At 52.2% G+C, this 27,337-nt stretch overlaps 4 protein-coding genes and 1 long non-coding RNA gene across 7 annotated transcripts; 3 read left to right on the forward strand and 2 right to left on the reverse strand.

Moving 5' to 3' along the window:
• The first annotated feature begins 1,892 nt into the window (after positions 1-1,892).
• On the forward strand, positions 1,893-4,304 carry CHCHD2 (coiled-coil-helix-coiled-coil-helix domain containing 2). Its single transcript, XM_084272924.1, has 4 exons — positions 1,893-2,047; positions 2,566-2,812; positions 3,358-3,517; positions 3,984-4,304. Exons 1-4 carry the CDS (start codon positions 1,998-2,000, stop codon positions 3,992-3,994), a joined length of 468 nt encoding a protein of 155 aa, XP_084129050.1. The 5' UTR covers positions 1,893-1,997; the 3' UTR covers positions 3,995-4,304.
• A 1,146-nt stretch (positions 4,305-5,450) lies between these two features.
• Positions 5,451-12,702, forward strand: PHKG1 (phosphorylase kinase catalytic subunit gamma 1). Of its 3 annotated transcripts, none has more exons than XM_084272967.1 (10): positions 5,451-5,690; positions 7,984-8,117; positions 8,377-8,552; positions 8,860-8,914; positions 9,426-9,491; positions 9,623-9,876; positions 10,443-10,533; positions 11,440-11,593; positions 11,679-11,804; positions 12,391-12,702. In XM_084272967.1, exons 2-10 carry the CDS (start codon positions 8,035-8,037, stop codon positions 12,640-12,642), a joined length of 1,257 nt encoding a protein of 418 aa, XP_084129093.1. In that variant the 5' UTR covers positions 5,451-5,690; positions 7,984-8,034; the 3' UTR covers positions 12,643-12,702. The 3 variants fall into 3 exon arrangements, with proteins under 3 accessions (XP_084129093.1, XP_084129095.1, XP_084129094.1); XM_084272969.1 differs by having other exon boundaries at positions 5,461-5,690; positions 9,713-9,876; XM_084272968.1 differs by lacking the exon at positions 5,451-5,690 and adding an exon at positions 5,745-5,819.
• A 716-nt stretch (positions 12,703-13,418) lies between these two features.
• On the reverse strand, positions 13,419-18,863 carry SUMF2 (sulfatase modifying factor 2). The gene is made up of 9 exons (XM_084272911.1): positions 18,817-18,863; positions 18,301-18,457; positions 17,283-17,397; positions 16,668-16,712; positions 16,350-16,500; positions 15,385-15,440; positions 14,859-14,943; positions 13,981-14,146; positions 13,419-13,633 (listed from the first exon to the last, which is right to left on the reverse strand). The coding sequence occupies exons 2-9, from the start codon at positions 18,435-18,437 to the stop codon at positions 13,528-13,530; spliced, it is 861 nt and encodes a 286-aa protein (XP_084129037.1). The 5' UTR covers positions 18,438-18,457; positions 18,817-18,863; the 3' UTR covers positions 13,419-13,527.
• A 137-nt stretch (positions 18,864-19,000) lies between these two features.
• Positions 19,001-26,013, forward strand: LOC311198889. The gene is made up of 3 exons (XR_014617723.1): positions 19,001-19,045; positions 21,423-21,483; positions 25,969-26,013. It is a non-coding gene; the product is annotated as an uncharacterized lncRNA (long non-coding RNA).
• Positions 19,580-27,093, reverse strand: LOC311198886 (T-complex protein 1 subunit zeta). Its single transcript, XM_084272909.1, has 14 exons — positions 26,946-27,093; positions 26,595-26,658; positions 25,002-25,136; positions 24,242-24,415; positions 23,981-24,084; positions 23,177-23,287; positions 22,476-22,635; positions 22,166-22,248; positions 21,663-21,759; positions 21,112-21,259; positions 20,693-20,826; positions 20,483-20,585; positions 20,111-20,183; positions 19,580-19,934 (listed from the first exon to the last, which is right to left on the reverse strand). The coding sequence occupies exons 1-14, from the start codon at positions 27,077-27,079 to the stop codon at positions 19,862-19,864; spliced, it is 1,593 nt and encodes a 530-aa protein (XP_084129035.1). The 5' UTR covers positions 27,080-27,093; the 3' UTR covers positions 19,580-19,861.
• Positions 27,094-27,337: the final 244 nt, after the last annotated feature.

The following is a 27,337-nucleotide window of genomic DNA, read 5'->3' on the forward strand; positions in this document are numbered from 1 at the left end:
AGTTGAGAAAACCATTTATTAAGAAATCATTTAGAGCTCAGCCCCTAAATAAGATGAGTTTTAGTCAAAATTTTGTTTTTTTTGTCAGACACTGTGGGATGTTGGGCCCTGGAAGCATCCATCGCTCAGTCTGGGCAGCAGGGAATGGGGGAGCCCTTCCCTTGCCCTGCCCGCCTCTGAGCAGTCCTGCCTAACTCTGGGAGCTGTTCACCCAGCCAACTGCCAAATCTGAAGTGAATGAATTACTGTCTGTCTGGAGCGCAAAAGTCATAACGCTTCGCAGGCATTTGACAAAACCCCAAACCCTGAGCTGCTGAGGAAGAAGCCAAAATGGAGCGAGGCCAAGAGCGAAAGAACCAAGGATAAGTGTGCACGGCTGAGCTCCTGCAGTAACGCCAGCAGTCAGTCTGAACTTAGATGGATGCTGCTCCACTGTTCTGAATATGTTGTTTATATTTATCTCCTAACAGTTTTTACATTATCAGCAACTGTACATCCGACCCAAACTTTGCTTTCAGATTACAGATACTGTATAAACTCCCAATATTCATGCTTTCTTTGTCAGACAAGTTACATCCCCTCTCATACAAGGTGTTGAAATGACTGGTCTTACGCAGCTACCTTACTTACAACTGAGGAAGTTGTGAACAAGAGGTATTTTATCACAGTAATGGCTTTATAATGAAGTGATAACGTTGCAGGGTGGCGGTCACATTTTGGGGATAAATGTGTGTATAACTACTCTGAGGACAAGAGTTTGCAATGGGAAATGGAGTTGCGTGAAATTTCATTTTCTGTTGAGATTAATTGAGACTTCATTACCTCACTAGGCCAAATCCATTCTGTGTTAATCTTCTGGACTCTTTTTAATCGTGTTTAGATCACGAAGCAAAACAAACAACTGGTGTGCTATGTTAACTGAGGAAGGATCGGATTGCAGCAGAACAGTTTTACCTATGTCTGGCCTTGGGTAGCAAACTCTAGGGACCTCAAGTCCTGGGGGTGGCTTTGGGTGCCACAGGACAAGAGGGGCAGAAAAATATTGGAGAGTGTCCAGAGGAGGGCAGCAAGGATGGATGGGGAAGGGTCTGGAGGGGAAGGCTCATGAGGAGAGGCTGAAGTCACTCAGTTTGTTCAGCCTGCCTGAAGAAAAGGAGGCTGAGGCAAGACCTCATGGCGGTGTGGGGCTTCCTGAGGAGGAGGAGCAAAGGGGCAGGCGCTGATCTCCTCTCTTTGGGGCCCAGGGATAGCACCTGAGGGAACCGCATGAAGCTACACCAGGGGAAGTTTAGGTTGGCTGTTAGGAAGAGGTTCTGTACTGAGAGAGGGGTCAGGAGCTGGCACAGGCTCCCCAGGGAAGGGGTCACAGCATCGAGCTGGGCTGAGGACAAGAAGCATCTGGACGATGCCCTCAGTCCCATGCTCTGGCATAGCTGGTCCCGCGTGGAGCCAGGAGTTGGACTCGATGGTCCTTACGGGTTGCTTTCAGCTCAGGAGATTCTAGGATTTACAGAAGTCATGCCTCGAAATCCAGTAACTCCAAAACCACACTCCCTTAGCGCTCATGCCAGCCCGTGCAGATGCCCTACAACGGGGACTGAGGGGACAGGAGGAGCCCTGGCTTCATTCTGGGGCAGGTGGCGGTAAATCCCAGCCCTCTGAGATGGACTCAGCTATGCTGCGAAAGGCTAAAGGGCTTCTAGAGGCTCCCTCGCGGTGCCTCGCGTGCCGCCGCTGGGCTTCTCCAGAGAGCGCGACTCTGCCGGGGCGGGCGGGCGCCCATTCAGGCCCTGACCCGCCGCCACGGGTACCTCAGAGCTCCGCTTCCCGCCCCTGAGGCGGACCCGGCGCAAGCCCCGCCCCTTCCCCCGCGCAGCGTTACGCCAGTGACGCAGGCGCGCACGGGTGTCGGGTGACCTTCAGAGGCGGCGGCTGGCGCTCGGCGTGGGGCCGCGCTCTCTCTTCTCGCTTCGCCTCAGCCAGCCTTGTCCGCCGCGATGCCGAGGGGCGGCCGGAGCCGCACGTCCCGCGTGGCGCCCCCCGCCAGGTGAGGGCCGCTGGGCACCGTCCCTTCCCCCTTCTTCCCGGCCCCGTGTAGGCCGCAGGCGGCAGAGGCCTTTCCGCCATGCTGGGGTTGGGCGGTGTGCCGCGCGGGAGGGGGGTGGGTTGGCCCGGCCCGGCCCGGCCGCTCTGGGCTCGGTTGTAGCAGGGTGGGCGCTTGGCGGGAGCTGAGGTGGATCGCGTCAGCGCTCGCTGGGCGGCAGGGCCCGGCCGTTCGCTGCCTAAGTGTTAAGGCCTTACTTCATCGGCCCCTTCTAGGCTACATCTCCTTTCCCGCAAAACAACGCGGTCCCTTGGGGTGCGGCCAGTCTTTAAACCGCGGAGAAAGGAAGCTTGTAAACCTTACCCTCCTGCTGCAAGCTGCTCGCCAGAACATTGCGTTGCTGCCATCGGGGTGCAGGCAGTGGCAAAGGAACTGCGAATGCACACTCCCCGCTACCGGATGGTCTCTGCCTGCTGTGAGTTTGGGGTGATGATGTGAAGTTTCTCTTTGTGTCCTTGCAGTCGGGCACCACAAATGAGAGCTGCGTCACCAGCGCCTGCTGCTCGGGCCCCTGTCCCAGCAGCAGCTCCAGCTTCTGCTGTGGCTGCTCCTGCACCGAAGCAGCCTGGTCTGATGGCACAGATGGCTACAACTGCTGCTGGAGTTGCTGTAGGCTCTGCTGTAGGCCATACCATAGGTCACGCACTTACAGGAGGATTTGGTGGAGGAAGCAGCTCTGAAGCTGCAAGGCCTGATATTACTTACCAGGTAAGAGAAAGTATTACTGGGCACCAGCTAATGAAGTGCAGTTAACTTGATAGATCAGTAATACATAGGTAATTGCTGTAGACATAAAAGACTCAATCTCTATGGCATATATCACAGTCACCGTGAGTGTCTTAAAAGTAGTTCAAAGTGATGCATGCTAGCAGCAGGGTGGTGGGGATGGTTTCTGCTGTAGTACCCCTCTGATTCAGACAGGACTTCTGTGTTACAGGTATGATGTCAGAAAGGTCTATTGCAAGCCCTTTTTGTGCTGCACACACATTAAGCTTACCTTGCCCAGATGCTATCCGGAGTTACCAAAGTGTATCTGGGGTTACCGAAGTGTCTGTAGCTTTCAAAACTGTTCAGAACATGATACTACTGCTGCAAACTTACCTTGTACTTCAGCCCATTATTTATTTCCCATTAAAAAAGTAACACAGCATGTTGACTAGAAGGCAAGGAAGAAATTTGGAGTGAGGAGTACTGGGACGGTTTCGTAGGCTGGAGCTGTGGAAGGGTCCTTAGGGAGGTGTCTGCTGTTTCAGGAGCCGCAGGCAGCTCAGCCTGCCTACCAGCAGCAGCAGTCGCAGTTTGCTCCTTGCCAGTATGAAATGAAACAATTCCTGGAGTGTGCGCAGAACCAGACTGACCTCAAGCTGTGCGAGGGCTTCAGTGAAGTACTGAAGCAGTGCAGGTTTGCTAATGGTAAGTAGGCAGTGCTACCAGGCAACTACTAAATGAGCTAATGGGTAAAATTGCCGTGGGAACAGCCTGGGTGTTTTCTCAATCCATCCAGTAAGGACTGGGGATTCATACAGATACACAGCAGTCCATTAAAGCAAGCTGATGTTCTGTTTGGTGTCCTGGTTTGTACAGGTATGGGGAGGTGGTGGGGTGGGAAGAGGATGAATTCCTGAAGCTTTTGTGCTGGTGCACGGACTGAAGCCACGGTTTTGGGCGAGCGATGGCAGCAGGCTTGGACATCCAGCATGGCACCGTTGGCCTGTAGCAAGTGCCTGTTTGGACTGCCCAACGCCAGCATCAGGGTGTTCATCCCAGAACACAGATCAGAGCAGAGGGAACACAGAATCAGCTTTATAGCAAGGGAGACCAGCTGCTATGGAGGGATTCAAAACCTGCTGCTGTTAACTGGTACCTTCTTACCTTGCAGGTTTAGCCTAAGCCTTCGGAACAAGGTTGCTGCAGACCATCTTACAAGAACTGACCTATGAATGAAAGATAAAGAGCTTTATTAATAGAGTCTAATGCTGTCTCATAGCTCACTAGTTCACATGCTCGCACTCTTGTCCTCCTCGTGGTGTGATTCCTGCCATAGCCACTACAGGTGTGATACAGCCTATAGCAGCAAATTAATTAGCACAAGATGGGAGAATGAACAATAAAGCAGAATGAGCCAGTTGGGGTTAGGTGGTTTGCTGATTGTTCTGTTGAATGTAAGTGATGTGGCATACAAATAAACTCTCTGAATTACCCTGCTGTGGTGGATTCTGAAGTTGAGGCTGGAGGGTGAGAGCTGATTCTGACAGGTTCCTATCTGCCTGTGGACAGTGGGGTCAGAGCTCAGTGGTTGCTCAAGCCTTGGGGACCCCTGCTGCCGGTGGAGACGTGGAGCAAGGAGGTGGCCTGCGTCTCACTCTGCGCTGCTCTGGCGGCAGTGGGTCTTGCTTGCCCAGTGGCATCCTCCTCCCTTTAAAAACAAGCTCTCTACTTGCATTCAAACAGGTTCTGAGAAATACACACCCTCAGTTCAGAGAGGATCCCTGGTGGGCCATTACTGCTGCTGGGTGCTTCTGAGGTGTTGCAGACCCCCCGGGTCCCAATAACAAGCACAAGCTTGCTGGGTTTTTCCTTCTTAAGGGTGAAGGTTTGGACTGAACCATGCGAAGGTGGGAGGAGGGAAGGTGTATTCCCCGGGGCAAGGGGAGAAAAATCTTGACTGAAACGTGGGATTCCTGACAAAAATTATTTCGTAGTGTTACCTGTTTGTCCCCAACTGCATTTGTACTGTTGGGTGTTTGCCTGTTCCCAAGAGCCCCTGTCTCTGCAGTTCCTGGATGGGAAAAGAATCGGCATTCAAGCTGGGGTTACCTCAGCCCTAGGGGCCAAGGACATAGCTACCTTCCCCGGTGACACGATGAGCCTTGCTCCCGCTGCTGCAGCTCCTGCCTCTGTGTCCCGGTGAAAAGAAAGAAACCCAGTTTGGGCCAGGAACACCTGCACTGGGCTGGTGCAGCAGCCATCCCCCAACGCTCCGCGAGCAGGGGGTCGCATTTGGACTTCGGGGGGAGCGCAGCGCGGCCGCTAAAGCGGTTCGCAACTCGCGGGGGTTGGAAAGCGACGACCCTCGCGGGAAAGTCGGGAGGTGCGGGCGAGCCCCGGTTCCCCCGCGGCATCTCGCTCCGGAGCGGCTCAGACGCGACTCAAGCAGCCGGCTGAGCTCCGGGGCCAGGCCCGGCCCCGCGCACGGAAGGGTTAAGGCTGGCGGAGGAAGTTCCCAAACCGCCGCTCCGCCGCGCGCCTCTTCCGCTGCGCGGACGCCAGCGGCCCCGGCGCCCCGCCAGGCGCCCTCCGCAGGAGCTGGGCTGGGGCAGCGCGGGCTCCCCCCATCCCCCGCAGCCGGGGGCGCCTCGCTTCGAGCCGCGGCCGGACATGCCCGCCCGCCGGCCGCGGCTGCCAACTCGCGTCGCGCTTTTATTTTTGGCCGGGCGGCGTCGGGCCGCCCTGAGCGAGCGGCCGGCGGCGGCTCCGCAGCGCCCGGACCCTCCTCCCACCGGCCTCTGCCCTTCGCCCGCCCCAGCGCCGGGGACGGGGGCGGGAATTGAATTGCCGGCGGCGGACCCAGGCTGCCTGCAGCGAGGTGAGGCCGGCGGCGAGCCGCTCTGCCCGGAGCCCGGTTTGGGAAGCAGCCGGCTTCGGGAGACGGTGCTTAAGGGGCGGGGAGGACGGCGGAGCCGGTGGGGGGTTACCTGCCCCGCAGCGCCTGCAGGCAGGAGGATTTTAGGCTTTTTTTCTTTCCTTCCCGTTCCCCCCCCCCCCCCCCCCCCCCTTACCTTAGTTGCAGGTCCTGGGGAAACATCCCCGGTGCGCCCAGCATCGGCTCCTGGCTCGCTTGCCCTCCCGAAGCGGGAGGTTTCGGAGCAGAACCCCCGGGGCGGGCGGGGGGGACCGAGGGTGCTGCCGCGGGGCTGGGGGCCGGGGCGAGGCGAGGGGCGGGAGGGAGGAAGCACGCCCGGGCTGGCCTAAAAGCTGACTTTAGCGTGGGCTTGCGGGATGTATCTCAATACATATCTGCATGTTATGGCATATTTACCCCGGCAAGCACTGAAAGGTCGTCTCACAGCCGGGGGGAGGGGGCTGGGGGGGCACCCGCCGGCTGGCGATGCCCAGCACCGGTCCCGTTAGTATTTCTCCGTCTCTGGCTCGGGACAGAAACCTGCACAGCCCCTTCCCCCCAAACCCATAGTAAACCCAGTTTATCCCTTATCCTGCTCAGCACCTGTTGCCCAGGTACCATCGGGGTGTTTAAACGAACTCCTGAGCTCTTTCCTTACAGACACCAGGCTTCTCCAGGCATCACTCCGCGGATGCTCCCAAGCTCCAGCCCTTCCCTACACCACCAACCCCAGGACTTTGATTTTTCAGCTTAAAAAACCCCTCAACACCCCGAAGTTGTTGGTTATCCCCCACCTCAGGGATATTTCCCTTCCCCTATCCGCTCAGCATGCTTCTCATTTATACTTTCAGCCCTGACTTGCTTTTCCATTACTCACAATAATTCTAAGAGCTAAAGTCCTATAAATTAAACTCATGGGTGATTAGAAGTGCTCCAGCCCTCGTTAGACATCCCTCCCAGCAGCAGCAGACAGGCAGCTAAAACATAACATCGCTCCTTATAACCAGGTCAGGACAGACATGGTTTCATAATAAGATTTAAACATACTTGGAGACGCAAACCTGCCTCCCAGCAGAGTTATCGCCACCCCGGAGAGAAAGGCAAAGGAAAACCCGCAGTGCTGGGGCTCTGCAGCCCACCTACTCCCCACCCCTGCCACCAGCAAGCCATCACCCAAAGTGAAAGCTTTGCTCCCCAAACTTCTCAGAGCCGCTTTCCCCACTAGCTGCTTGCTCGTGGTGGAAGTTTGCAGAGCAGCTGGACTTGGGCAGTTGGGATTTTAGCAACCCTGGGTGCAGGAACAAGCTGAGGACATCCAAGTCCCAGGGCTTAACGGGGAATGCTGGTGGAAGTTGGGGATCAGGACTACTGGCTATTCCCCCCACAGTCTAAGTACTGGCAAAAAGAAAAGAAAAGAAAAGAAAAAAACAGCCCCAAAACAAACTAAAAAAAAAAAAAAGAGGGACAAAAGCCTTTCAGGAGCTCGGGAGGCTGCTGGCAGCTGTACGTGTGGGTGCGGAAGCTCGCTCAGCTGCTGTCCTCAGGCTGGCTCAGCCCCGGCTGACCCCAGTGCTGGCTGTCCCCAGGCACCCTGATCCACAGAGCCCCCTTACCCACCCAAAGGTGCTTCACTGGCCCTTACCACCTTGCTTTTCCTTCTTAGCCCTTTTCACTTTAAACACTCCTGAGCCAAAACACTCAGGACAACTGAGGCAAGGCAGAGTTCAGCATTTTGTGGGGGTCTTTGTTGGTGTCAGAATGGGGTGATGTTTCGGGACTGGCTGCAAAATAAGCAATTAAATTGCTTTCCCAGAGAGGAGGAACCAAAAGTGAGGCATAGCTTCATGGTAGGAGCCAGAGACAATGCTGTGTGAGCTGGGCACAGGGGCTCTGGAGGAAGGGACAAGATTTTGAGGTGCTGCAGCCCCTTCCAAAGCCGTAGAACCATAGAATCACCTGGGCTGGAAGAGACCCTTAAGATCATCAAGTCCAACCACAGATTTGGCCCCAGCCAGGCTCCTCCTGTCCCTGGGGACAGCCAGGCTGCACAGCTCCAGCGGGATTTCCCCTTTTCTCAATGGGATCTCCACAGGAGCCCGAGGGCATGGCTTTGCTTTTCCAACTTTGGTCTGTGGTCCAGGATCCTTCTTCTCTTCCAGCTCAGTACTTTCCCCTCTGAGGGAGATCAGGGAGGGGGCAGGTCCCTGCTCCTGCCCTGGGTGCAGCATGCATCCATCCTCGCTCCTTTCTTCTGCAGCCCCTTTCTGCCAGCAGAGCAGCACAGCGTGCTGCCACGCAGGAGCCAGAGATGACCAAGGAAGAAGACCTGCCAGACTGGAACTCATCCAAGGAGTTTTATGAAAAATATGAACCGAAGGAAATTTTGGGCAGGTAAAGCTTGTTTTTGGCAAACAGTGATTCAACCTACTCCAGTACCCAACAGGAACAGCATCCCCTGGGAATCTGATACAAACAGGGTCTGTAGTAGAATGGGGGTAAAACTAGCATGAAGAAACACTTTCCATCAGCCAAAAAACTCGAGTCCCACCAACAGGGTAACAGAGCAAAACCCACTCAGACATGAAAATATGAACCTGGGGTGGACAGGGAGGAATGGGCACCCCCATCTTGTCTGTGTTGTCCCTGGCAGGGGGGTGAGCAGCATTGTGCGTCGGTGCATTCACAAAACCACCCGGCAGGAGTACGCTGTGAAGATTATCGACATCACGGCAGGTAACATATCCCCCAAGGAGGTGCAGGAGCTGCGAGAAGCCACCACCAAAGAGATCGACATTCTCCGGAAGGTCTCGGGCCACCCCAACGTCAGTAAGTCAAGCTCTGCGCATCAGTGGGGTTTCTGCCCTGTTTGTTCTCCAGGGTGTTCCCAGGAGGGGTTTTTAGGGTGAAATCCCTGGAGGGTCAGATCTGTGATGGTGCTAATGCAATGCAGGGCACCTTGCTCAGAGCATCGTTTGCTCTGCCTACACACACACCAGGGGTGCTGACGCTGCCCAGGTTGTCTCCCAGGCGAAACACTGATGAAGATCAGCTCAGCTTTAGTTAGATCAGCTGATCTTTAGTGTGTTCATGGACAGGAACGCACTGTGCTCACAGCCCCCATCTTTTATTGCAGTCCAGCTGAAGGACAGCTACGAATCCAGCACCTTCTTCTTCTTGGTGTTTGACCTGTAAGTACCAGCTTGGCTGTCACCCCAGCGCTGCCATCTCCCCCAGCCCTTTCCCTTTCCTCTCCCCCAACAGCCTCGCTGCTGGCAGCGTTTTCCCTCCGTCAGCAGCTCGGCACTGCTCAGGTTTCCCCATAACCTTTGGTGGGAGCCGGCATGTGTCCCTGCGGGTTATTTATATGCCCAGCAGGACTGGGGGGAGCGTATGACGCTGCAACTCCTGGTGCCGGGGCAGCGCGATGGACATCAGCGGAGGGGGATGACATTGGGAGAGCCCTGGCCCTGTCCCATCCAAACCTGCCCTCTCCAGGGACAGCCTTTCCTCCTCTCACCTGATGTTTTGCAGCAACATATGGTCATTTTTACCCCTTTTTATCCATAAGTTGGCTTGTCATTTTGTGCAGTGGGGGCTGTTAGGGGCAGTGATGCCCAGGTGATCCTCCCCAAGGGCTTGGGGCTGGCGTGCTGCCACAGCTCGGCTGCTGCTTGCCTCCATTGTCCCTCCCGTGCACAGGATGAAGAGAGGGGAGCTCTTCGACTACCTTACTGAAAAAGTCACCTTGAGTGAGAAGGAAACCAGGTAAGGCCAGAGGCAAATGGCTGAAAAATCATATTGCAAAAGCAGATCGGGGGTTCGAAGGATGATCTTGCAGACAGCACGGCACCCACGGGCCAAACTGCACCCTGGGTGGGCTGTGTCCCCGCACCCAGGGGCCGAGCTGTGTGGTTCCTTGTCCCTGTCCCCGGGAGCGTGGCGCCAGTGGGGTGCAGGCTAGAGGAGGTGCTGTCACCCATCCCCAGGAAGATCATGCGTGCGCTGCTGGAAGTGATCCAGTACCTCCACTCCATCAACATTGTGCACCGGGACCTGAAGCCGGAGAACATCCTCCTGGATGACGACATGAACATTAAGCTGACGGACTTCGGCTTCTCCTGCCAGCTGCGCGAGAACGAGAAGCTCAAAGGTAGGAGGATGGTGAGGTGGGGACGGTGCAGGTGACCTGTGGCCACCCCAGTGCTGCGGAGCCCACAGGGAAGCCCCGGTGTCTCCCTGGGGCCAATCTCGCTGCTGCAGGGGCTGATTTGTGCCTGTCAGCTTGGGGCTGCCCCTCCTGCTTGCACACACGCCCAGTTCTGCCTGTGGCCTGGCCTCTGCCCCACTCTGTGCCATGGGGAAGTTGCTGCCCCTTAGGAAAAGCATCCTGATCCTTCCCGTTGTTTTCCTGCGGTTGCTCCACATTACACCATCCATTTACTACCCAACATTAAACTTTTTCCCCAACTGCACATACCCAACAAGAAGCATCCCCCTTACCCCCCACTGCTATCTTCATCACATTTTAGCCATTACAATCCACCAAGAGAAGTCACCAGCAGGATACACACGGGTCACACTGAACTCCCTGCGAGCACCATTGCCACAGAAATCCCACCTGGGATCCAGACCCCCTCATGGACTGCTCAGGGGTGGGTGGGGATGGCACAGACCCTCCCACGTGGCTCAGGGGGATGCTCTGCCCCATCTTTGCAGAGATCTGCGGCACACCTGGCTACCTGGCCCCTGAGATCCTGCAGTGCTCCATGGATGACGAGCACCAAGGCTACGGGAAGGAGGTCGATATGTGAGTGAGATGTCTGCCTTCCTACCTCACCCCCAAACACGTGTGGTTGGAGGCACAGCAGGAGCTGTGCTGATAGGCACCGGTTTGAGTGTTTGGGCTGGAAGATGCCTTCAGGGCCACAAGGGGCTGTCCTGGTGACCCAGCACAGAAGCAGCCCAAGGAAAAGGCCATCTCCTTGCTTTACCCTGTCAGGGAGGAGGGAATGCATCACGTTCCATTCATAAAAAAATCACCTCAGGGCCAGGCTCCAAGACATGAGGCTTTTTAAACACACCCCATAGGAACACAGGAGTCCAGCACAGGCTCCAAGAGAGCAGGCAGCTCAGGAAAGCCCATCAGAGGCCAGGCTGAGCCCTGCAAGGACTTTGCCACCATCTCCAGTACCTTTAGTCTGAGGTCTGCAGCACTCAGAGCTGCAGCCACCCACCTGAGCCACACCAAGCCATCCCAGCCCTCTTTAACTATACACACCAAGTCCCACACCAGGACACACCACGGCCTGAACTCAGACAGGCCCAGAGCATCCAGCCTCACCAACACCACCATATCCCACCCTCCCACATCCTCTCCACCCCCCAAAAAACCCAAGAAAAATTAAGGCAAATGCCTCCAACTCACAGCTTGCTCCTGCAACACCCAGGAAAGAAACAACTCCAAACCCCTCCAGAGCAGCAGCAGCAGGGCAGCTCCTGCTCCTTATTAACCATCAGGGCTAACGAGCCCCAGCCAGCTCAGCCTCCCTCATCACACTCCACGTAGAGCAGCAGTCTCCTAGATTTCCAGGGTGGCAAAGCTCAGCATGCCTTGCATGGGGGGCAGGCACTGAGCCACCCCAGGGGCACAGATCCAACAGAGTGCCCCTGGGGTGCTGCCTGAAGCTGGAGGGTCCCGCTGGGCTGCCCACAGGTGGAGCACTGGGGTGATCATGTACACCTTGCTGGCCGGCTCGCCTCCCTTCTGGCACCGCAAGCAGATGCTGATGCTGCGGATGATCATGAATGGGGACTACCAGTTTGGTTCCCCAGAGTGGGATGACCGCTCGGACACCGTCAAGGACCTGGTAGGCACTCGGGGATGGGAAGACCTTTGGAGGGAGGTTTGCAGACACCTGGGACACGCCAGGTTGATTTGGGGCCCTCATGCAGATCTCCCGGTTCCTGGTGGTGGATCCACGGCAGCGGTACACGGCAGGCGAGGCGCTGGCCCATCCCTTCTTCCAGCAGTATGACGTGGAGGAGGTGCGGCACTTCAGCCCCTTCCGGAAGTTCAAGGTGAGGTTGGGTACAGGAGTGCTGCAGCACCCCGACCCTGAGCCCAGGACCTGCAGGAGCTGAGTGATGGGATGGATTTCCCACCTGAGCTGGGAGAAACTGGGAGCTCAAGAAGGCTGATGGAACTAGGCTTTGGCAAGATGTGGCAGCCTGGGTGGAGATCTTTCTCCAAGCATTGTTTTACTTACTGTCTGGTACTTCCTAAGGGCCTTTTCACAGAAGATGATTAAGTAAGAGAAAAGCCTGGAAACCATTGAAAAAAAAAAAAAATCACTTTCTGTGGGGGACTGGATGAGCCTGACATCACATGGGGGCAGCAAGTGATGCAAAAGCTGGTGAAACACAGGAAACCTTTCCCTTCCCTGTAGCCATGGGGCCAGCTCAGAGTCCCAAAGTGGCGTTAGGAGACACCTTTAGAACCCATGTGCAGTTTTGACATTAAGGGAGCATGTGGACAGAGCCTGTACTGCTCACACAGGACTAAATACCTGTGCTGGGAGCGGGGCTTCCTCCCAGCTCCACAAGGATAGCTGGGACGTGTTGTGGGACTGGCCACAAATTCCATGCTGTTCCCCCTGTGCTGCAGGTGATCTGTCTGACCGTCCTGGCGTCAGTCCGTATTTACTACCAGTACCGGCTGGTCAAGTCGGTCACCCGGGAGCTGGTGGTGCGGGACCCGTACGCCCTGAAGCCCATCCGCAAGCTGATCGACGCCTGCGCCTTCAGGACCTACCGGCACTGGGTGAAGAAGGGGGAGGCGCAGAACAGAGCTGCCCTCTTTGAGAACACCTGCAAGGCCATTTTGCTGACCCTGGCAGCCGAGGAAGGGCTGTTCTGATCGCCGCTGCCTCAGCCAATGACTTTGCTCAGTTAAGCGAGTAAAATCTTTGAAAACCACCCCGAGACTTCTTTTGCTTGGTGTTTTTTTTTAGAGGTATGTTTGCCTCAGATCAGGTGCAAATGCAAAACCATCAGACAGCCACCGTTTGTCCCTGGGATATGTCCTGCTGTAAGGGAAGGGCTTGGATAAACTGCCTCGAAGAGATCTGCGCAGATCTGCTTGGGGAAGGCTCAGCCCTCTGGGGATGGGAGGTGCATGGAGGGTGTTCTTGCCCACAGGTGTGCTCGGGGTGTTGGTGGCAGAGGTGGAACACGGCTGATTTGCAGCCTTTACGCTGTCAGTTACACCTGGGAGAGGTGGGTCACTGGTCTGTCTCATCTGTGCACTTAGAAATGACACGACGTGTGGTTTTGTCACCATTTAAGGGTCAATGAAGGCACCTTGTGTCCCTTCTGGAAAGGCTTGGAGCCTGGCACGAAGCTGGATTTCCCAAGAAGGGAGGGACTGATGCACAAGGCCCTCTTCCAGGAATGTGCCCACATGGTTTCCCCCCCGCAGATGCCCCTCAAGGCAGCCTCAGACTGTAGATGTCCACCCGCTCTGACCTCCAGACAGCGCAGCCCTGGCCCAGTCTCCATCCCCACACCCCTCTGCATATTTAAGAGAGACACTGGAAGGAGAGCTGTGCCATCTCCTACGCCTAGGGGACATCAGACAAAACACCCAGTCACTGCTCCTGACCAGACCCCCCAGGGCAGAAACGGGTTCCAGCTGAAAGTATTTATTCTTAGTTACTTAAACTGTCTGGATGAGGATGACTGCTGGGGGTTGATGCTCGTCTCCACAGGAGAAAATTCCTTCAGGTGTGCCCATGCAACCTCTTCAGAGCTCGGGTTTGGTCCGGCTCTTCTCGGCTGTGACGTGCGGGATGTCAGCAGCGCAGCGGAAGCTGAGGTTGTCAGAGGCTGAGTCTGGCGTGTTCCCCATTCTGACCAGGGGAGAGACACCCAAAGTTAGGGATCCTGCCTACTTAGTGTTTACATCCTTTGACATGACCCTCTGTAACAGACTAGAAACAGCTTCCACTTCCATTGAATCATTTCAATAAAAGAATTTAAATACTTGATGGAAAATGGATGTTACTTGAGAAGCAATGAGGAATGTATTTGTACAGGGGAATGCTTAGCAGTGGTTATAGTAAACTTTCCTAACTGCCGCTCAGAATAAATGAGTGGGGGCAAACAGATGTACTATAAAAAATCATTTCCCCTTCCAAATAAAACCAAGCCCGAAGAAACCACCGCGATACAGTGCCTGGGCACTGCCCCGACCTACCTGGTAGTAACACGAGCTTTATGATTTGCAGACCCATCTGCTGTGTCAATCCACGAGGCTCCTCTCAGGACCCGCATGTTCTGAGCGCGCTGCCTCGCCGAGAGCCCTGGAGTCAGGTACTCGGACGCGGTCCACTCCCAGGTGTTGCCCAGCAGGTCATAGAGTCCTGAGAGGCAGAGGGTTTTGCATCAGGATTGTGAGAGCACGTTTGCAAGGGCTGAGAAAGCACTTCAGTATATGGGAATGGGTGACAGAGCCTTGGGACAGGCTGCCCAGGGGGTGTGAAGTCTCCTTCTCTGGAGAGATTCCAGCCCTGTCTGGACACCGCCCTGTGTGCCCTGTCCTGGGGACCCTGCTTTGGCAGGGGGTTGGACCCCATGGGCTCTGGAGATCCCTTCCTTCCCCAACTATTCTGTGAGTCTGTGAGCTGCAATGTTCAAAGCATCACTGCAAGAATGTGGCTGAATGGTGAGACTGGGAACCAGCACCTCTTCACTGTATTGCAAACTGGTCCCTGTTTACAGCTCAGCCTTCAATAAATCTCTCATTTAAACGTGTCATGCTGTTCCCCACCTGGGTGAAGGCACAGCCTCCCCTGCCCTCAGAACAACACATGTGGGGTTCCAGTAAATCACACTGAAGTGCCAAGTAACCGACTGCTAATGAAAAGCAGGGGAAGGGTTGGTGCACTGAAGTGCACTGGGTGCACGTCACCCGACTCCCTTCTGCTGGGCTCAGTTACTCTATCAAGATGCTGACGTGACCCTATGTCATATCTGAGACCTGGCTACAATTACAGTATTTTATAATTAGCATTGAATGGGTATGAGAGAGCAGAGACCATCCCCAAAAACAGGGTGGGGATGCCTGCTCCGTACCGTAGTTGTTCTGAGGAGGGAACGCTGCCACTGGTGAGACGCCATGATAACCGTCTTCTGCCGTGTCGACCCTTGGGAAATTGCCCTGTAGGAACAAAGATCCCCCCAAGAAAGGTCCCACTGTGGAGATGGCATCAAGTCCTGCTCTTCACAGGACTGTGTTACACTAGAGTAATGGAAATTACTCCATCACAAATGAACTCTATGCAGCACTTCTGACCAAGGAAGGAGATAGACCTCGACCAGCCAAAGTTCTCCCAAGACAACCTCCTTTTCAGGCAAATTTAAAAATCAATTTTTGGTTCTGTATGAATTTTTGGAAGCACCAGAATCCCAGTTTCCCAGGAAAGCTGGGCTGAGTTTGCTCCCTCTGAGGGACAGCCCACCAGGAGCTGATTTTGGTATCTTGCTGGTAAGTCTGCATTGCTTTCCGGGACCACGCAGCCTGCTCTGGCAGCCACACACACGCTGTGTTAAACGTCAGCAGAGCTGCTCAGTGTGATGGGATGATTTTTAAAGATCTTACCTGCCACAGATTTGTACGGTTCACAAGAAACTTGTTTCCCCAGGGATACACCCTTTCTGCCAAAGAGGAAGAGACACCATTACCCCCGTGTGAGTCCAGCCTCTGCAGTTCCCTATTTTTAACCAGGCTTTATTGACTGTCCTTCTCTGTTCTGCTTGGGACAGCAAGAGCACTTACGTCAATGGGGACAGTTACTCTAATCCCTGCAGGTGCTGCCAAGTTGGTGAGGAGAGGGAATCAGCAACAGCGTCCCATTCACAAGCCATCGATGGCACCAGGGAGTCCCACGGTCCCCTCAGTGATCTCAGTGGCTTTATGTCACCATCACTGGTTGGGGACAGGTGGGTCTCCCATTGCCCCAAGCCCAAGAAAAGGTATTTTCAGGTGGCAGAAATGCTTTGTTTAGGAATCACAGCATCCCTAGGTTGGAAAAGACCTTTAAGATCGAGCCCAACCATTCCTGTCCTGTGCTAAACCATATCCCTGAGCACCTCATCTACCTGTCTGTTAAACACACCCAGGGATGGTGACTCAGACCCCTCCCTGGGCAGCCTGTGCCACAGCCCCACAACTCTGCCAGGGAAGAACTTTTCCCTCCCAGCTGAGCTGACCCTGCCCTGCCACAGCTTGAGGCCATTGCCCCTTGTCCCATCTCCTGTCCCCTGGCTGAAGAGACCATTGCCCACCTCTCTGCACCCTCCTGGCAGGGCAGGGGAGGTGGGGAGAAGGGCTCCCCTCAGCCTCCTCTTCTCCAGGCTCAATACCCCCAGCTCCCTCAGCTGCTCCTCAGAGGATTTGCCCTCCAGCCCCTTCCCCAGCCTGGTTGCCCTTCTCTGAACACACTCGAGGATCTCGATGTCCTTCTAATGGTGAGTGAAAATACGTTAAGACCACAGATAAGCCACTTCTGATATTATTATTATTATTACTACTATTTCAACTCCCAGGCCAAAAGAGGTACATACGCTCCAGTCCTCCCCTGGCAGCAAATTCCCACTCCTCCTCTGCTGGGAGCCTCTTCCCTTTCCAGGTGCAGAACGCCTGCGCGTCATTCCAGCTCACGTGCAGCACCGGGTAATCCAGCCTGTCTTTTATGCTGGAGCCAGGACCTGAGGGCTAGGAAGAACAGCATCCAACAGATTTTACTTGATTTTATAAACTTTTCAACTAAAAGGGGAATAAAGGACAGAACGGGTGAAGGCAGGAAACCTCCTACTAAGGTCCAACACATGCTAACACGTTCCCAGCATGGTGAGGACTCACCACACCGTGCTTTCACTCACCTGTCGCCAAAAAGCCTTCTCGATGGGCAGCCACCAAGGTGCAGACTGGGAAAAGAAATGGCACCAGATTAAAACTGAACTGGTCTTAATGGGCAAGACTACCCCCGTCTCGAAGTAGCATGTGTGAAGACAGGAGCTTGTTAGTCTAGAAATGGTTGAGCTGGGTTATCATGGGCATTTTGACATTGCTTTCCATCAGAGCAAAAGTGCCTTCTTTTAAAAGTGAAAACAGATCAAGAAGCCCACACTGCTTCGCTTTTCTGTTTTCAGACTTGATTAATAAAGTACTTTGAAAGGTGCTTTGCTGTCCCCGAGCTCACTGGACCATCTCCTGAGTGCAGTCGGACAGAATCTGCAGAGGTGGAAACAGAAGCAGCACAAATCAACCCAAATCAACACTGCTGAGAGCAAAACAACCCAAGACTAAAAAAACCCAGAGAAGGGCCTGACTGCACTGAGAGGCAGCTGTACCCAGCAGGAAAGCAATGCCAGAAAGGGTGTCCTCTCTTTTTTTTTCAGTTTTTATTTAAAACAGAGAGGTCAGACAGGAGTGTGATGAGAAATGCCATCTCCATCAGCACTGCCGAAACTCATCGCCTTGGGATTTAGATTTACCTCCAGTTTTTGGGTGACTTTTTTTTTCAGCTCTTCGGATACGAAATCCTCAAAGACAAAGCTCCAGCCAAATACTTCCGCTTCTGTTTTGTATTTCTTTTCTCTAACAAACTCCCTGGCATAAATACAACATGCTCAGGCATTCTTCAAGAGCTGCACCACCAAATACAGCGATCTGCACACGCAACAAGTTCAGAGCAAGGCAAAACATACACAAGCTACAGACACCCCGTGTGCAGAGAGTCCCAGCCCCTCCCCAGCACGGCTCCACTCGATTTGGTACAGATTTAAGAGATAAAATAGTTTGATTTGTCCATGGATCTGATAGTCAAGTTTTATGCTATTCACACAGGTAAATTCATCCTGCACCCTGGTCTTCCATAAAATAAAGCAACTGCACAGAACAATAAACCCTTAAAGCCACTAAAGGCAAGAGCCACTGTTAGTTAAATATCCCCGAAATGCAGCAAATATCACATGCTGCTGAATAATCTACACCCTGCTTCTGTCCCGTTTGCTTCCCCATTGCCTAAGTCGCAATAATTGTCATTACTGTGTGTTGCTGGTGCATGGAAATGACGACTCTTTGTAACCAACATGGGTTCTTCCAGGCAAATAAAAGCATTTTCCCCATGTATATTTTAATGCTGCCATAAAAGGGCTCCTATAAAATAGAGAGGAGCAGTCCCGTATTTACAGGTACCTATTTACCCTATAGGAACCTGAAACCAGGAGCAGTTCAGAGCCCTGCGAGTAAGGGAGGGGAAGAGAAAGTGGGGGGAAAGGAAGCAGGTCTGCAAGCTTCATGGGCAGGATGCTTCAGCTTGCACCCACAGAGGTGATTTATTACTAACAGACACAGTTTTTGGTTCTAAAGACAGTGCCAGCAGCAGCCAAATTTTCAGGCACCAGAAGCCAGCCCCGTAAGACCCAGCACCAACACCCCCTGCACCCTCCCCATGGCTGCCGGGGCTGCTGAGAGCCTGCAAGCCGAGCAGATGCAAACCTCCACTCTTACCTGAAGTCCCTGTTCGTCACAGGGTATTTGTCAACAGAGAATGGCTTCACCATCACCTCCCTGACAGGCCCCTCTTCATTCATCTTCTCCGCGGAACCGGATCCCATCTGGAACCTCCCTCCAGGCAGCTGCACCATGTTTTCATCCTTTACAAACACTAAAATCGAAGAAAAACAGTATGAGAACAGGACAGCACGAATTATTTGCCAGAAAGCCCCTCTGCATACTGGAGACAGGGTGCAATAGAGTCAGTGACTGCGATCAGCACCCCTACGGGTCTGCGTTTTTCTGGTCATAAGCTCAAGACATTGTGAGTCACGTTTTCAGTGTCTCTCTTGGGAAAGCAACGGCTCCAATCTGCAAAGCGGCTCCTTTAAGTTAACCCTTCGCTGCAAGCACTGCACTGACTCTCTGCACTAGAACGGGAAGTCACGCAGGCAGAAACAAAGCCATTTTCATGACAGCTTCCCCGCGACACAAGGCCGGGCAGCAGCAGCCCGCAGCTCACGCACTCACCCCGCAGCGCAGCGCCCAGCGCCCAGCACCCGGCCAGCAGCACCAGCCGAGGAGCCATGCCAGCGGGAAGAGCGCGGCACAACCACCGCGGGACCCGAGGCCTCTGACCCAGAAGAGCTGCGAGCTCGGGGAAGTGTTTCCGGGGCCGCCCCCCCCTCCCCTCCGCGCCCGCAGGGTCCCCGTGGCGGGGCTCAGGTACCGGGGATGGGGCGCTGGGGTCACACCGCAGGTACGTGTAGGGCAGAAAAGCGTTTCAGTCCTGCTCCCGGGGCACCCACACCCCGTTCCGAGGCACAGGCGCAAGGGGGCTCTCCTGGGGCTGGAAGGTTGCTGCTGCTGCAGTACAACTAGGGGTAGGGAAAGTCATCTAAGAGTCCCTGCTCCGGGCCAGGCCCCGGTTCTGCCTGCAGCTGGTACAGTGCTGCCTGGCCAGAAATACTTGAACAGAACACTAATAAGACTAACAAAAAAAATTGTGTAACCCACACAACAGCCAACAAGCTTTTCAACACCCTTCAGCACATCAACTCAGCTTTATCTGTGAGCACGTACAAAAGCGTGAAGGGACAGGTTTAATCCAGCCTTGTGACAGCAAGTTCCAGGGCTCAAGGCCCCTGCTCCAGCAGCACAGCCTTGAGCTGTTATTTCATAGCCCCCAAATGCAGGAACACCCTGACCCAGCAAGTATCAGACACAGGCCTGTAAGTGGAATGCTCAAGACCTTGGCCCCAGGAAGGTGAAGTTTTAAATAACCAACACAACACAGCACTGAACAGAAGACTTTATTGGGTAAAAAGGAAAGCAACTTCAGTTGTACACGTCAGTGAAATAAAAAATAAATAACTGGTTTTTAGAGCCAAATATAGGGAGAGTTGCTAACATTTTGAGTGGCCGTGTTTATCAAAGGGGCTGCTCGTCACAGCAAAGTCATCTCTGGTGCTGGGAAAACCCACCAGACTAAGAAAAAGGCGCCTCTGGGTGGGTTGCTTAAGACACTCCATGGGGCTCTACAGGAGCTGAGCACCTCAAGGAGAGCAGATCCAGCTCAGCCTTTAAGGGAGGACATGCCAGCTCGCATAATTTCATCCACCAAGAGAATGTTGCTGGCGATCACCGTGCTAGAAATATTAAAAAGATATTGTTAGAATAGCCATTTTGATATAGCTCAAAGACAACTCAGCTTCATTTATGCCTTTCAAGACACCTTCCTCTATGCTGGATCCCACAAGTCCCTGTTATTTTATCAATGTGAACGATCAAACACCCATTTCAAGTGAAATACCGTAACATTTACCATGAATGAAGCAGTTGCTTTTTGACATTGTAATTATCCCAGATTCCAGCTGCTGCAGCTACCATTGGCTCACCTACGGAAAACAGTCTTTCAGTAACCAGGTTCACATAATTCAAAGACTTTCCCCTGTCTGACACCCAGTATTACTTGCTACATAAAACACAGCTCTGCTGTTTGCTTGATCTTCACAAGAGCTGAACTACAGCGTGCCAAGGCTGACTATAGCAACAGGACACCCAGCCAAGGCATTCTGCGTAGCTTTTTATCAAGAACGGCAGAGCTCTCTGCATTCACAGCAGCTTTGTTCCTCACAGAGCTGAGCCACAACAGTTTCTTTCTAGGGCATCATTCCCTTCTTTTGCAAGTCCTCACCAGTGTTCAGATCGACCCCAGTGAGTTGCCCTGATTCTGCATGCTCCGTCTGAACCTTGACTAGTGTTTCCTGGGGATCGTAGCCAGAGTTCTGAGCCAGAACCTTTGAGAGAAGAGACATTATTTCACATTGTTCATTAACAGAGACCTCCAGCTGAAAAAGCAACAGGTCTTAAGGTGCTTTGAAGTCACTTTATTGTTTCCTTTTACCTTTGGAATGATGAGCAGAGCATCAGCAAAAGCTTGAACTCCAAGCTGGGCTCTTCCTTTTACGTTAGGTTTATGCTTAACAAGAGCGTTAGCTACTGCTACTTCTAGTGCACCTGCTCCAGGAACCACACAACCTGCAAGGGAAAAAACTCAGTCTGGAGACCTTGCAAGAAGCACCTACTCCCACATAAAGTTAGTTTTTAGCATAGTTGGATCTCTTCCCTCATCCTTATAGAGATAGCTAGCATCTGATGAAGCACGAGGTGTACCAACATTAGTTAAGAGCACTTCGCACGGAATATGCTCAGCCTGGTGTCTGACTGCAGCAGGTATCAAGGGGCTGTGCACAAAATGAACTCGTTCTGAGGTGAGTTTCAGCATAAGAGCCTTAGCATCGTTGAGTGGTTGCAGAGACTTACCATCCTCAATAGCATTTTTGACTGCACGCAGACCATCTCTTACTGCATCCTTTATTTGAGTGAGCGTATGCTTATTCGGTCCCCTGATCAATAGGGTGACAGAGCGGGGGTTGTTGCATTTCTCAATGAAGGTGTATTTCTCTTCACCCTGTAAAAAAACCCAGGTTATGCATTTCTATCATGCACTTGCTTCATCGACATATTCATGTAATAAAAACAAAGGAATGCTTTCAGATTCAGTTCTGCACTGACAGTGCTTCAGTAGGTGATGAGAAGCAGCACAACCTGATTTCCTTTTCTCAATTCTACAGATATTACAAGCACAATACGGAAATAACAGGAAAATACACAGTGGCAAGAACAAATATCCAGGTATGTTCACAGGCAAGCAGACACTGGGATGTGAAATGCCATCAGCCTTTATTCACGCTGAATAAAGCGGTTCTTAAAACAGTTAGGATCCAAGCATGGGCTTATGAAGACAGAAGAAGAGCTGGTATCAAATAAGGCATATTTAACCTGCCTCCAGCCACAAAGTCAGTTGTACTTACCAACGTATACTCATAGACCAGCCCTGCGTGTCCCAGGCAGTCAGGGGTGAGATCCTCCACAGAGTTCATGGCAGTACCGCCACAGGCAAGGGTCAGCCTTAAAGGGAACACACATGGCTTAGCACTTGCTTTATATTAAGCAAAATCTGAAGTCACTAAAGTAACAATAGCATTTCAGCACACAGAACACAATGCTTCCCAGGGTTGGAACAGTTTAGTTCTGTTCATGCAAGAGCTCTTCACAAAAATCAGTTTGCCAAATTAAGTCTCCTCTACAGGTGTCTACATTTTAAGTACACTGATAGATAAATTCCTACATCACCCAGAGCACTGACCTGACTCTTCCATGGTCTGGACAAACCACCCCACTTACACCAGTTAAGAGCTGGACAGATAGAAGCGGTTGTCTTAATGCAAGTACTTAAAAGTGCACTTAAGCCAGACTTGAGTCGTTGTTCAAGTTTGGAAGAACAAGTAATTTGAGTCTCTGCCCAGGAACTCACCTTTCCATGTTCCTCCTTTTAGCTCTCCGCAAAGCAACAATTCCTTCTTTTGCAAGTGCATCCAAGGAAAATGGGTCAATTCCCTGAAAACAAAGAAGTGACCATCAGGATACATAGAAAGCTAAAAAACACCCACTCACCGTCTGAGAGTAAATTCTTTCTCAAGGCTCAAAGATCTCAAGTAGGACCTCTATCAGGCTAAATTTAGCTGGTTTTGGTCTGAAAACTACAAAATGAGTCAAACAGCATGTGGTTTGCCAAGACAGCCATCATTTCAAATTTATTTTTCTAGTTACACCCTTCACCTCACCTTCTGGTTGATCACAACAAATCCTTTATCTGAATCGCCACAGACTCTTCTTTTTAAGTCTATGATTTTGTTCACTCTGTCTTCAATGAACTTTCTTTCTGCTTTCACTAGTTTCTCTCTCTCTTCTGCACTTTTATAGAAGAATCCAGAGCTCACCTCTCTGGAGGAAAAAAAAACAAGAAAAAAAAAAACAGTGAGACAATTATCGTCTGTGCTGTAGAAACAAATTCCAGCTACATTAAAAAAAAAACCCAACAACAAACCAAACCCAAACAGACCCCACATAAACCCCCTCAAAACAGAACAAACCCGAAACCCCTCAAGCCCAGCATGCACCACACAGCTTACATCGCTGTTCCTGCTCCCTAGTTCAGTTTTCCTATTTGAAGCCCAGTGAACGTTCAAGTATATTTAGATGTTTGCTCCAGAATATTACATTATGCCCATGTAAGGTCTTGTTCCCTTTCTTTAATGTAAACTACGAAATTCTGCCTCTCAAAGATATTTTTTCAGCACCCAGATTCCCTTTTCCAAAAAGGAGGACTGCAGAGGGAACGTCACCTCTTCCATCCCACTTTTTGCACTACTTGCTTTGCTCTGCAACAGTCTATGCAGTACACTCTGTTCTTATTCAAGCACATCTTAAATGTTTTTTAAGACAAGAACACTTTCTGCTCCTCACCTTCTAAGTGTGTACTTACGTTTTCTCATACTCTAGAGATACATTGCAAGTAAGAACATAAGCATCTTCCACTCTCTTCTTCATGTCAGGGTGACGAGCTCCATGATCCAAAACCAGCCCCCTAATCAGCCTGGGAGATTAAAAAGCATTTTGTCTGTCAGCATTCATGCAGAAGATGAGACACTTCATGGAAGGGTAGGCTACTTGGAGAACTGACCATGTTAACTGTCAAACTCAACCCCCCTTGTGTTGGGAGTAAATGATGATAGTGTATCCCACTTCCAAAGGCATGCCCGTTCTCACATATAAAGCACACCAATCAGAGTGTGAAATAGGAATTTATTCTGGCATAGTGTCTGACTGCATTAGCTACGGAGGAAAGCCAGTGCAGAATTCGTCCATGCCACTGAGATAAATCTAAGAGCCTATGGAATATCCAACTGGATGGCCACAAGCCAGGTTCTCTTTATCAAGTGCTATTCTGTACTGGCACTGAGCAAATACAAGCTTAAAGTATAAGCAACCCTCAGTCACTAAGAAAAACGTACATATTCAACGCTGTTATCTGAAGTCTAAGCCAGTGTTACTCTCTGCTATTCAATAATCTCTTGTCAGGGAATCAAATTTGGTGACTGGGAAACTCATGGCCAGGTTGGCTGGGGCCCCGGGCAACCCTGTCTAGATCATGCCTGAAGGTTGGTGGCCCTGCCTGTGACAGGTAGTTGGAACTCTCTGATCCTTGGTGTCCCTTCCAACCCAGACCAGTCTATGATTCCATGTCAGGACACCATTAAACTGAAGCTCAAGGGTACTCATTACTTACGTTGTGTCAGTTTCCGATTTGTGCTTCATCTCCATAATCTCTATCATGTGGAGGTCAATAGCCTCACCTGGTTTTCTGACTGTCAGAACAGAATCTACTACAGCCTGGAATAGAGGGGAGGGGGGAAAAAAACCAAAACACCAGAAGGACCATCAGTCTTCCGAAGTGCAAGTTCCCACCTTCCCATCCGCTCAAGTAGTAATCACAGACATTTAAAAACTGGACCTCTTCACACAAAACAGGGCATTAAAGGCATCTTACCTCTGTTAGGATGTCAGCAAGCTCAGTATGAACTTTAGTACGGAGGGATGTTCGGGCAACATCTATAAGGGTCTCCCTGTCCATTTCCTTGGTTACTTTGACCTGCTCCAGAACTTCAAGTGCTTTTTCCTTTGCGATCTCAAATCCTTCTGCTACTATTCTAGGGTGCAAACCCTAATGCAAGAAGAGAAGGGAACAATGAGGCAACAGAAGACAAAATAGTTCTTTTTCCCACAAGCAGAACCTATGGTTTCAACACTCTACAAACCGTTAAAACTCAAGGAACACGTGTGCTACAAAGGCAAGAACATGTACTGTCCTTCTGAATACATGTAAAAGGAATACAAATCCTTCCAATGCAGAGGGAAGCACAGATTATTCTAGCACAGAATTAAAACCAAGGGAACTACAAAGCACACTTGGGTGTTCACTGTGCAATATGAATGCCTGTTCTATAGTCCATAACAACTTACACTATCCGAATACCTACCACCAGGGAGGATCCCCTTGTTAACATACAAGTAAAAGGAGAATTTTCACTCACACAAAACATACAGTAGTAGTAGTAGGTATCAATCAAAACCGTATTAGAAGATACAGTGCCCACATTAAGTGGTTTTGAGCGAGTCTCAAGCCCTCTTTACAAGTTCTGTGACATACTCATTTTAAGCAGAAATATGCTTTAAACACAGAACAATTCAAATGGTCTCAGATGAAGCTATTTACTTGTCCACTTATTCAAGACATACTGCATACACACCTCGGATATATAGAGGTCTGCCTGCTTTAGGAGTTCTCCGATGATCAAGACATTTGATGTGGTACCATCTCCAGTGATGTCATCCTGGGCCGTTGCTACTTTTGCTATCAAGGAGGCTGTGGGGTGTTGTATTTGCTGAACAGAAATAAGATGCTGAGCAGTAAGTCTGACTGCAGTGGTACAGTAAGAAAGCAATCTGAAATCAGCTAAACAAAGTATTTAAGGACTAGTTGATGTTTTCACGATTCACATCAACTCATGAGGCCTAAAAAGTAACAACTACCAGTTTGACAAGAAGATGATTGAATTACTCCATCTAACAGTATTTCCCACCTCAGGTTATGCATTTATACACGAAGATGTTGAGTACCAAGAGCCAAACTAGTCCTCAACTCATCATGAGCTTGACAGAGCCCTTTTCTCCTTTAGGCAAAGGATGCACCATCACAACTGGGCTGCTGCTGATACTAAACCCTGCATGTTTAGCTATCATTTAGGAATCTCTTAATGATCAGTGCTGTACATACCCCAATCGATATGCTACTACTCCTTTGGCAGTTTAGTCTACTTGTTCTAATTAAACTAAAGAATATTCAGTCATCTTGTTTCTCTCCTGTTCTTCTGCTAAGCAGCACATTTTAAATGTGTTCCAGCTATGGGCATCGTGTCTGTCTGGCCAAACCTGACAGCCACCACACATGACCTTACACTACTTCCTGCAGCCAGTCTTTTAATTCAATTAGCATCTCCAGTGACCGACTGAAAAGTATGTTAACACAGGTTGATGCCTATGAACCTACAGAACAGCATCTGCATTTGAAAAGACAGGTGTTTAGTAACTGTACTAAACTAAGATCCAATGCGAGTGTTTATACTGTAGCTCAGCTTTGCGTCATTATTTTATTCACAGTACTATCGCTCGTGTGGAAGAACCCATGCAAGTACTTTTTTTTTTCTTCTCTGCCAGATCACAGTGTATATTCAGCTGTTAACACTGAATCACAACAGCCAGCCAGTGTGTGATGCCCCGCACGCCCTGGCAGGCCGTGTTCCCCCAGGCAATGGGTGCGCGACAGCCCTGGGTCCAGCCACTTAAGAACCCCTGGGGGGCAAGCACCACCCCTCGTGTAACCTTCACTCCTCTGGCGGAGAGGCTACAATACAAACCCCGACAGGAAAGCCACCATCACATGGATTTACACCCTTTCCAAGCCACGCACCCCTGGTGAACTCTACTGTCCTAGACCTGCTCAAGCGCAGCAGAAGCATGCTTTCCATAAGCAACGCAGAAGGCGACGTACGTACCTAAGTGCCAGCATCACTATTCGAATGGGTCATACTTCCCCTTTAATTGCAAAATTATCACAAAAATTTAATCCAACGTCTACCACGAGGCACTTACTTACTTTCCTCATAAGGAGCATTTGCCCCATAAAGCACTGGGCTAAATACCACAGAAACGCAGGGCAGGGAAAGCTGGGGACGTGCCCTTCCCTCAGCTACGGGTACTCAGCGCGCACAAGCAGGACCCTGCTAGAGGCCCCCCTTCTCCCGGTTCCCAGAAGTTCCCAGGCGGGCAGGAACCCAGCTCACCATTTCCTGCAGCAGCACGTTGCCATCTTTGGTCAGCTTAATGTCTCCAGCCCCCGACACCAGCCTGCAGGCGACACGAAGCGGGTGAGCAGCCGCCCCTCCCCGGCACCGCCACACGCGCCCGGCCCGCATCACTCCCTCCCCATTCATTCAGCCCCACCCGGCCCGGCGGTTTCCGCCTTTGTTCCCCTCCGCATGGCGGCGGCGAGAACGGCGTCCCGGCCTCCCGCGAGCCTCCCCCCGCCTCTCCCCTCACGCTTCCCCCCTCAGGCCTAATACCCACCCGCGCGGCCAGGCGCCTGCCCGCCCCCCCCCCCCCCCCCGGACCCGAGGCTCAGGAGGTCCCCTCACATCTTCATGGTGCCCTTGGGGCCCAGGTTAGTCCTCAGCACGTCCTGAAGCCCGCGGGCCGCGCTGATGTTCACCGCCAGCGCCGCCTGGGCACGGGCCACCTCTGCCTTGGGGTTGAGGGCCTTCACCGCCATTGCTGCTGCTCCGCGCTGGGCCAGGCCGGGAGAGGCGGGGCGGCGGGAGCAGCGCGCCGAGGGGCGGGAACAGAGCAGGCCGCGCTCCCCCGCCCGCCCCTTCTAGAACACTCCGGGGCGCGAGTGACTCTATTGGCCGGCGGCCGCGCCAGCTGCGTTTCCATTGGCTACGGCGCCCGTCGTTCCGGCGGACGGCTCCCGCCTCGCCGCCGTTGGAGCGCGGAGGTCGGAAGGGGCTGGCGGGGGTGGGCGGTGACG

This window comes from Gallinula chloropus (assembly GCF_964237585.1).
Source record: "Gallinula chloropus genome assembly, chromosome: 19".
Classification (NCBI taxonomy): domain Eukaryota; kingdom Metazoa; phylum Chordata; class Aves; order Gruiformes; family Rallidae; genus Gallinula; species Gallinula chloropus.

Bases quoted from the DNA above. Each gene is read 5' to 3' on its own strand.
- CHCHD2 (XM_084272924.1), top strand. From the start codon at position 1,998: ATGCCGAGGGGCGGCCGGAGCCGCACGTCCCGCGTGGCGCCCCCCGCC. The intron at 2,048-2,565 runs GTGAGGGCCGCT...GTGTCCTTGCAG, and splicing joins CGCGTGGCGCCCCCCGCCAG to TCGGGCACCACAAATGAGAG. The intron at 2,813-3,357 runs GTAAGAGAAAGT...CTGCTGTTTCAG, and splicing joins GGCCTGATATTACTTACCAG to GAGCCGCAGGCAGCTCAGCC.
- PHKG1 (XM_084272967.1), top strand. From the start codon at position 8,035: ATGACCAAGGAAGAAGACCTGCCAGACTGGAACTCATCCAAGGAGTTT. The intron at 8,118-8,376 runs GTAAAGCTTGTT...TGTCCCTGGCAG, and splicing joins CCGAAGGAAATTTTGGGCAG to GGGGGTGAGCAGCATTGTGC. The intron at 10,534-11,439 runs GTGAGTGAGATG...GGCTGCCCACAG, and splicing joins TACGGGAAGGAGGTCGATAT to GTGGAGCACTGGGGTGATCA.
- SUMF2 (XM_084272911.1), bottom strand. From the start codon at position 18,437: ATGGTGCAGCTGCCTGGAGGGAGGTTCCAGATGGGATCCGGTTCCGCG. The intron at 16,713-17,282 runs GTAAATCTAAAT...TTCTTTTCCCAG, and splicing joins AAGTCACCCAAAAACTGGAG to TCTGCACCTTGGTGGCTGCC. The intron at 14,147-14,858 runs GTACGGAGCAGG...TCTGCCTCTCAG, and splicing joins CCCTCCTCAGAACAACTACG to GACTCTATGACCTGCTGGGC.
- LOC311198886 (XM_084272909.1), bottom strand. From the start codon at position 27,079: ATGGCGGTGAAGGCCCTCAACCCCAAGGCAGAGGTGGCCCGTGCCCAG. The intron at 25,137-26,594 runs GTGAGCTGGGTT...ATTTCTGTTCAG, and splicing joins ACGTGCTGCTGCAGGAAATG to CAAATACAACACCCCACAGC. The intron at 20,184-20,482 runs GTGAGGACTTGC...TGTTTTCCGTAG, and splicing joins TGGGGTCGATCTGAACACTG to GTGAGCCAATGGTAGCTGCA.